At 39.6% G+C, this 9,614-nt stretch overlaps 1 protein-coding gene across 1 annotated transcript in view; it reads right to left on the reverse strand.

Annotated features, from left to right (window-relative positions):
• The window catches only part of ZYG11A (zyg-11 family member A, cell cycle regulator), a gene marked incomplete at its 5' end in the record, with an annotated part of 66,101 nt that extends 58,297 nt beyond the window's left edge, over positions 1 to 7,804 (reverse strand). The window contains 2 exons of the mRNA XM_080801704.1: positions 5,828 to 5,993; positions 7,772 to 7,804. Coding sequence (XP_080657830.1) covers positions 5,828 to 5,993; positions 7,772 to 7,804 — 199 coding nt within the window. The remainder of the gene's footprint in view (positions 1 to 5,827; positions 5,994 to 7,771) is intronic.
• Positions 7,805 to 9,614: the final 1,810 nt, after the last annotated feature.

The following is a 9,614-nucleotide window of genomic DNA, read 5'->3' on the forward strand; positions in this document are numbered from 1 at the left end:
CCCTAAAAAAATAAATTTAATAAAAGTGTAAAACTTATATGCATAAACTAGAAAACACTATTGAAAGATATTTTTTAAAAAAAGAGAGAGAGAGAGAGAGAGAGAGAGCGCCTGGATGGCTCAGTTGATTAAGCATCCATCTTCAGCTCAGGTCAAGATCTTGGGGTTCTTGAGATCAAGCCCTGCGTCAGGCTCCCTGGCTCAGTGGGGAGTCTGTTTCTCCCTCTCCCACTCCCCCTAACTTGTGTGCTCTTTCTCTCATTCAAATAAATAAAATTAAAAAAAAAAAAAAATCTAGGGCCACCTGGGTGGCTCAAAGGGTTAAAGCCTCTGCCTTTGGCTCAGGTCATGATCCCAAGGTCCTGGGATCAAGCCTAGCATCAAGCTCTCTGCTCAGCAGGGAGCCTGCTTCCTCCTCTCTCTCTCTGCCTGCCTCTCTGCCTACTTGTGATCTCTGCCTATCAAATAAATAAAGAAAATCTTTTAAAAAATAAAAATAAAAATCTAGTTTAAATAGAGAGCTAACCCAAACTCAATAATGGAAGATTTCAAATTGTTAAGATTGTACAACACTGGTGAAAATAATTAAAGATGATCTAAATAATGAGACACCATGTTCATAGATCAGAAGACTTAGTACTGTCAAGATGGCAATACTCCCCAAATTCATATATATATTTGATGCAATTCCTATTCAAATCCCAACTGGATTCTTTTTTTTTTTTTAAGATTTTTTAAAAATTTATTTATTTGAGAAAGAGAGAGAGATAGATGGCAAGAGAGCATGACCAGGGGTGACAGAGAGAAACAGGCTCCCCACCAAGCAGGGAGCCCAACACCGGGCTGGATCCTAAGACCCTGGAATCATGACCTAACCCGAAAGCAGACAACTAACTGACTGAGCCACCCAGGTGCCCCACAACTGGATTCTTTGTAGAAACTGACCAACTGGGATGGGTGCCTGGGTGGCTCAGTCCATTAAGGGTCCTGGGAAGGGGCGCCTGGTTGGCTCAGTGGGTTAAAGCCTCTGTCTTCGGCTCAGGTCATGGTCCTGGGATCCTGGGATTGAGCCCCGCATTAGGCTCTTTGCTCGGTGGGGAGCCTGCTCCCCGCCCCCCCTGCCTACTTGTGATTTCTGTCAAATAAATAAATAAAATCTTAAAAAAAAAAAAAAAAAAAAGAGGGTGCCTGGGTGGTTCAGTGGGTTAAAGCCTCGGCCTTCAGCTCAGGTCATGATCCTAGGGTCCTGGGATCAAGCCCCACATCGGGCTCTCTGCTCAGCAGGGAGCCTGCTTCCTCCTCTCTCTCTCTCCCTGTCTCTCTGCCTACTTGTGATCTCTGTCTGTGAAATAAATAAATAAAATCTTAAAAAAGAAAAAAAAAAGAAAAGAAAAGAAAAGAAAGGCTCCTGGGATCAAGAGAGGGAGCCTACTTCTACCTCTTTCTTGGCTGTTCCCTCTGCTTGTGCTCTCTCTCAAGTAAATAAATTCTTAAAGCAAAAGAAAAAAAAAAGAAAACCAGACCAACTGGTTCTAAAATTCATATGGAAATATAAAGGACCCAGAATAGCCAAGACAATCCTAAAAAGAACAAAGTTGAAAAACTCGCACTTTCCAATTTCAAAACTTAACTACAAAGCAACAGTAATAGAGTCATACAAACATAAGGACAGACATATTGTTCCATGGAACAGAATTAAGAATAAAAAATAAACCCATACCTCTATGGTCACCCAATATATTTTTTAAAGATTTTATTTTTAAGTAATCTCCATAGGCAATGTGGGTCTTCAACTCACAACCCCCAAGATCAAGAGTCTCATGTTCTTCTGATTGAGCCAGCCAAGTACCCCACTGGCACATTTTTTAAAAAACTGGATGACCAGGGGTACCTGGCTGGCTCAGTCCATACAGCATGCAACTCTTGATCTCAGGGTCGTGAGTTTAAGCCCCATGTTGGGTATGGAGCCTACTTAAAAAAAATCTTTAAATAAAAAAAGTAAAAATGAATAAAAAATAAAAAGGTAGCCAAGACCATTCAATAGTCAAAGAATAGACTTTTTACCAAATAGTGATGGGACAACTGTACAAGAACATGTTAAAAATGAAGCTGGACTCTTTACACCTCATGCCATATACAAAAATAAACTCAAAATGGACCAAAAACCTTAGAGTATAAGGGTGAAGAAACCAACACGTTTAGAAGAAAATACAGGTGCAAATACTTAGGACCTTGGACTGAGCAATGAATTTTTAGATAGGATACCAAAAGCATAAGCTATAAAAGAAACAGAATAATTGGGCTTCATCAAAATTAACTTTTTTGAGTCAAAAAACACTATTAGCAAAGTGAAAAGAGAATTCATAGAATGAAAGAAAATAACTGCCAAGCCAGTAACTGATCAGGGACTTGTATCTAGAATATTTAAAGAAAACAGACATGGAGACATAATGTATAGCATATGGAATATAGTCAGCAGTAGTATAAAAACTTCGTATGGTGACAGACGGTAACTAGATTTACCATGGTGATCATTTTGTAACATATGCAATTAATCATTGTGTTGTAAACCTAATGTCAATTACATGTCAATTAAAAAAAAAAAAAAAAACTCTGGCACCTGAGTGGCTCAGTCAGTTAAGCAACTGATTCTTGATTTCGGCTCAGGTCATGATGGGGTCATGGGATGGATCTCCGCAACCAGGTCTGCACCCAGCATGGAATCTGCTTGAGATTTTAGCTCTCCCTCTGCTCATCCCCCTGCTCACACTCTAAATAAAGAATAAAATCTTGGGGCGCCTGGGTGGCTCAGAGATTTTAGCTCTCCCTCTGCTCATTCCCCTGCTCACACTCTAAATAAAGAATAAAATCTTGGGGCGCCTGGGTGGCCTCTGCCTTCAGCTCAGGTCATGATCTCAGGGTCCTAGAATTGAGCCCCGAATTGGGCTCTGCTCAGCAGGGAGCCTGCTTTCTCCTCTCTCTGCCTGCCTCTCTGCCTACTTGTGATCTGTCTCTGTCAAAGAAACAAATAAAATCTTTAAAGAATAAAATCTTTAAAAAAAAAAAAAAAGCCCCTCTTAACAACTCAATAACAGAGGACAACCTAATAAAGAAATGGGCAAAGGGGCGCCTGGGTGGTTCAGTGGGTTAAAGCCTCTGCCTTTGGCTTGGGTCATGATCCAAGGGTCCTGGGAGATCGAGCCCCACATCCAGCTCTCTGCTCAGCAGGGAGCCTGCTTCCTCCTCTCTTTCTCTCTCTGCCTGCCTTTCTGCCTACTTATGATCTCTATCTGTCAAATAAATAAATAAAATCTTTAAAAAATTAAAAAAAAGAAATGGGCAAAGGATCTGAATAGACATTATTCTGAAGAAGATATACAAATGGCCAAAAGCACATAAAAACATGCTCAACATCATTACTCATTAGGAAAATGCAAATCAAAACCACAATAAATACTTAACACCCACCAGGATGGCTATAATCAAAAATTCAAACGACAACTTTGGTAAGGTTGTGAAATCAGAACTCTTGCATGCTGCTGATGGGAACATAAAATGGTGCAACCATTTTGGGAAACAATTTGTTAATTCCTCAAAAAGTTAAACATAGAGTTGCTGTTTAACCCAGCAATTCTACTCCTAGGTACATACCCAAGAGGAATGAAAACATATGTTCATACAGAAAAGTGCACACGAATGTTTATAAGCAGCATTATTCATAACAGCCAAAAAGTAGAAACAACCCAAATGTCCATGAGCTGATAAATTAATAAAATGTGGTACAGTCACACAACGGACTATTATAGCCATAAAAATGAAGTAGTGAGGGGCGCCTGGGTGGCTCAGTGGGTTAAAGCCTCTGCCTTCAGCTCGGGTCATGATCCCAGGATACTGGGATCGAGCCCCCCGTCGGGCTCTCTGCTCAGCAGGGAGCCTGCTTCCTCCTCTCTCTCTGCCTGCTTCTCTGCCTACTTGTGATCTCTGTCTGTCAAATAAATAAATAAAATCTTAAAAAAAAAAATGAAGTAGTGACTGCTGCTACAACATGGATGAACCTTAACAATATTATGTTGAGAACAACAACCAGACATAAATGGTCACATATTGCACGATTTGATTTATATTACATGTTTAGGAAAAAAAAACTCGGGGGCACCTAGGTAGCTCAGTGGGTTAAGCCTCTGCCTTCAGTTCAGGTCATTATCCCAGGGTCCTGGGATTGAGCCCCGCATTGGACTCTCTGCTCAGCAGGGAGCCTGATTCTCCCTTTCTCTCTGCCTACTTCCACATACTTGTGATTTCTCTCTCTCTCTCTCTGTCAAATAAATAAATAAATAATCTTTAAAAGAAAGAAAAAACAAACTCATAAAGATAGAAAGAAGATGAGTAGTTGTTTAGGGTTTGGGGGATGGGTTAAGAGTTTCTTTTTAAGATGATGAAAATGTTTTAAAATTGATTATGATGATGGCTGACCAAATCTGTGATAAAACAAAACAAAACAAAAAACCCACTGGACTGTACGTTTTTTTTTGTTTTTTTGTTTTTAAGATTTTATTTATTTACTTGACAGAGAGAGAGAGAGAGAGAGATCACAAGTAGGCAGAGAGGCAGGTAGAGAGACAGGAGGAAGCAGGCTCCCCGCCTAGCAGAGAGCCTATGTGGGGGTCGATCCCAGGACCCTGAGATCATGACCTGAGCCAAAGACAGAGGCTTAACCCACTGAGCCACCGAGGCATCCCATGAACTGTACATATTAAATGGGCAAATTATACAGTATGTGAAATACATCTCAATAATTTGTTACAAAAAAACCTTCTTATTAAGAAAAAACTGTAGGGGTGCCTGGATGGCTCAATCAGTTAAGCGTCACGCTCTCAGAGTCCTGTGATGGAGTCCCGTGTCAGGATCCCCACTCAGTGGCGAGTGTGCTTATCCCTCTGCCCCTCCCCTGGCTCATGTTTGCTCACTTGCTCTCTCTCAGATGAATAAAATCTTAAAAAAAAAAAAAAGGGAAAAAAGAAAAAACTGTAACATGGCAAATTAAACATAGCCCTTGAAAGCCCAACTACAATGGGAAGTAAAGGAAAAAAAATTTTTAAGGGTTTTTTTTCTTTTTTTAAGATTTACTTATTTGAGAGAGCAAGTGAGCACAACCAGGAGGGGAAGAGGGAGAGGGAGAGAACCTCAAGCAGACTCTTCACCCAGCGTGGAGAAAGACAGATGCAGGGCTCAATCCTACGACCCTGCGGTCATGACCTGATCTGAAATCAAGAGTCAACTGCTTAACAGCCGGGTCACTCAGGTACCCTGGAAAAATTTTTTCAAAGTCTCATATTCACAATGAAAAGAGTAGGAGGGGTACCTGGTTGGCTCAGTCAGAAGAGTATATGACTCTTAATCTCAGGTCATTAGTTTGAGCCCCATGCTGGGTGCAGAGGTTACTTAAGTAAAACTTTAAAAAAAAGAGTCGGAGACAAGACTACAGCAACAGCATTTCAGAAGCTAGAGAGCAGATGAAGTGGGAACCTGGTTTAGTTCCCCACCGTCTTCACTCTGCTAAGCCAACAGTAAGGTAAGCCTAGAAGCAAGATAAATTTCCATCAAGACTAGATGATTTGAATCTTCTAGTCTTTTTGACTAGATTCAAAAAGACTAGAAGATTCAAATCTCCACACAAATAAAATGGGAATAATTTCCGATCCACTTGCTGTGAGAGCTAAACAGGAATTGTATATGAAAGTGCTTTTCATAGAAAAGTGCTTGAGTACAATATAGAGGAACCTTATCAAAATAAAATAAAATAAAAATAAAGGAGCTTTATCTTTACCTTGCCACGTCATTACCCCAAGGAATCGATCAGCTACTTCCTGAGGGAAATTCCAATGGTCCGGAAGGCACAAGGTTCCATCAGATCTTTCAGAACACAATTTCTCTAGGTTAGCAATCAGGACATTCAGACAGATGTTGACCAAAGTGTAGGGAGATGCCTCCTCCTAAAAAACAAACTTTGTTAGAATACACCTACAAAAATTCAACATAAAAGTGGTCATGCAAAATACATCAAACTACTTGATGAAGCTATCTGAAGATACATTCTCTTTATCCTAATAGTGATTTATATGATTTATATGTAACGAAACCACCTTATTCCAACTGTTAACTGAATGGAAAATTTTATCTATTATACTTTCTGTTCTAGCACGAAAAAAATTAATTTCTCTCCATCTTTCACTTATCACCTGTTCTGTACCAGCCACTGAAAATACAGGATGAGCAAAATATAATTCTAATCCTTTTGGAGCTACAGTTTTAATGCAGAATACAACCAAGAAATCTGACAATTTCAATAAAACACAAGGGACAACTCACACAGAAATCACATGGTCATTCATTCAACAAGTATTTATTCAATGATTACTATGTCCCAGAGGATAGGAAGGAATGCCTATTATTACCCTCAACAGTTCATGAAAAGACCAATACTTCCACATGTGCTGACTGAATTTCATCCCTCCTTGCCTCTTCCTGTCATTTCTTCATTCATACATACATCTTTCAAACTCTGCTCAAATAGATCATTCTTAACATATAACTTATGCTCTACTATGTATCTTAAAAACAACAACAAAAAACCTTCTGTTGACCCCCATATTCTCTTCAATATATACATACAAACCCACAATAAAGTTCAGTTTATAAATTAGGCACTGTAAGAGATTAACATACTGTATTAAGCCGTATGAATGTAGTCTCTCTCAGAATATCTGATTATACTACAACGCACCCTACCTGTGATGATATAAAATTGATAAAATGCCTATGTGATGAGATGTAGTTAGATAAACGACACTACCTTCTGACAATACAACAGGAGGAAGATCACCTGCTTCTGGACCACAGCTGCTTTCTAGTAAGTGAAACCAGAGAAAGTGAAACCTCAGATAAGGAGGGACTACTGTAATCACTTTCTTCCTATTCATTTTTGTTTTTGTTTTTTAACTGAGGTGCAATTTACACATAGCAAAAAAAATTATTTTGTTGTATCCTTAGTTCTGTAAGTTTTAATAAATGCAGTCATGTACCACCACCATAATAAAGATAGAGAACAGTTCTATGACTCCCAAATTCCCTATGTCCTTTGTAGACAGTCCCTCCTACCATCCCCATACATGTGTTCTGTCCCAGAGTTTTACCTTTTCCAAAAAGTCATATAAATAGAATCATACAGTATGTAGGTTTTCTGGATTTGGTTTCTTTCATTTCCCAAAATGCATCTGAGATTCATCCACGTTGTTGTGTGTTTTTGTAATTAGTTCCTCTTTATTGCTAAGAAGTATTATTATACTGCAAGAATGTTCCACAATTTTATTCAACAACTTAAGAGCATTTGGATTGGGATGCCTGGGTGGCTCAGTAGGTTAAGTGTCTGCCTTTGGTTCAGGTCATGATCCTGGAGTCCTGGGATCGAGCCCCACGTTGGGCTCCCTGCTCAGCAGGGAGTATGCATCTCCCTCTGCCCCTCACCCAGTTCATGCTCTCTCTCTCTATCTCTCTCAAATAAATAAAATCTTAAAAAAAAAAAAAGAGGATTTGGATTATTTAAAATTTTAGACAATTTTGAAGAGAGCTGCTCTAAATATTCATGGAAAGGTTTCTGTGAACATAGTTTTCATTTTTCTTGGGTAGTTACCTAGGAATGGGATTCCTAGGTCACTGGGATTCTACACTTCTACTCATGTATGTATTTAACTTTACGTAAGAAACTGCTAACCTGTTCTTCCAAAATGGATCTACCATTCTGCATTCTGAAAAGAATCCCCAAAGAATCTCAGTTGCTCCAAACCCCCATGGCAGAATTCATGTTCAAAAAGAACTGGAGAAGCAAAAAAATTTCCTGAAACAGTCCCAACAGACTTCTTCTTAGGTCTCAAAAGCCAGAATGCCTGGGTGGCTCAGTCATTAAGCCGCTGCCTTTGGCTCAGGTCATGATCTCAGGGTCCTGGGATCAAGCCCCAAATCAGGCTGCCTGCTCAGCAGGAAGCCTGCTCCTCTCTCTCCCTCTGCTGCTCCCCTCGCCGTCTCTCTCTGTCAAATAAATAAATAAATAAATAAAATCTTTAAAAAAAAAAAAAAAGCCAGAACTGGTTCACATGCCCATGGGAAAATGGAAACTATGCTTCACGTGATTAACTTCTATAGATCTATCTTCCTGGTCACTATCTACTTAGTGGTGTTTAGTTCTTCATAGTCTAACTGTATATTGCTCTTTTTTCATGTTTTAGTTCATCCTTTATTTCTTTACTCTTAAATATACTTATTTTATAGCATTTTAGAAATTCCATTTTTTTTAAAGATTTTATTTATTTATTTAACAGACTGAGATCACAAGCAGGCAGAGAGGCAGGCAGAGAAAGAGGGAGGGAGAAGCAGACTCCCTGCTGAGCAGAGAGCCCAATGCAGGGCTTGATCCCAGGACCCTGGGATCATGACCTGAGCTGAAGGCAGAGGCTTTAACCCACTGAGCTACCCAGGCACCCCAAGAATTCCATTTTCTGACATCTCCTGGAATATAACTCTTTTAGTCATTGATTCTTAGTCATGGAGACTCACCCTTTATAAATCAAGTTTGTGAGTGCATCTTTAGTGGGATTTTATTTGTAATACTCCTGTGAGGCCTGAGTAGAATACATGTCACATCAGAGAGATCTGCTAAACTCAGTTATCCCGGGGGCATTACCAGGGATCACTTTGGTAATTTCCCACCTACAGAGTTCCTGAACCAAGCAAGAAATACCATTTAAAACCCTGAATTTGGAGCGCCTAGGTGGCTCAGTGGATTAAAGCCTCTGCCTTCGGCTCAGGTCATGATCCCAGGGTCCTGGGATCGAGCCCCACATCGGGCTCTCTGCACAGCAGGGAGCCTGCTTCCCTTCCTCTCTCTCTGCCTGCCTCTGCCTACCTGTGATCTCTGTCTGTCAAATAAATAAATAAAATCTTTTAAAAAAACAAAAACAAAAACAAAAAATAAATAAATAAATAAATAAATAAACAAAACAAAACCCTGAATTTGTGTGAAGAAAGGCTTGTGATAACAAACTTTTAGGAGATACTTTTCCACTCAAAATCCAAGCCAAAACTTACAAGATTCCCCATTTCCCTTTCCCACAAGCAGATTTTTTTTAGATCTACCACTTCACTAAAGCAAAGCCAGCCTTTGTTAGCCCATATTAGATATAGTTATAGTTTACAGTCTCCACTCAAATTCCCTACCTGGTTTTGGCAAAAGCCTAGCCTCTAATCCCTGCTTACTGACCGTGGTAAATATCAAAGCTTCAGGGTCTGCTTACATCCTCTTTTCCAGCTTCTCTGAATTAGGTGGGAATGCTGGGGATTTATCTTATTTTGAAAGTGTTCATAACATTTTATCCCAAATATTTAGTTTTAAGGCTTTCTGATATTATTTGCCATATTACTGAACATGACAGGTCCATTTTTTTTTTTATTTATCTTAAAGATTTTATTTATCTATTTGACAGACAGAAATCACAAGTAGGCAGAGGCAGGCAGAGAGAGAGGAGGAAGCAAGCTCCCCACCGAGCAGAGAGCCTGATGCG

This window comes from Martes martes (genome assembly GCF_963455335.1).
Source record: "Martes martes genome assembly, chromosome: 4".
NCBI classification, from domain to species: domain Eukaryota; kingdom Metazoa; phylum Chordata; class Mammalia; order Carnivora; family Mustelidae; genus Martes; species Martes martes.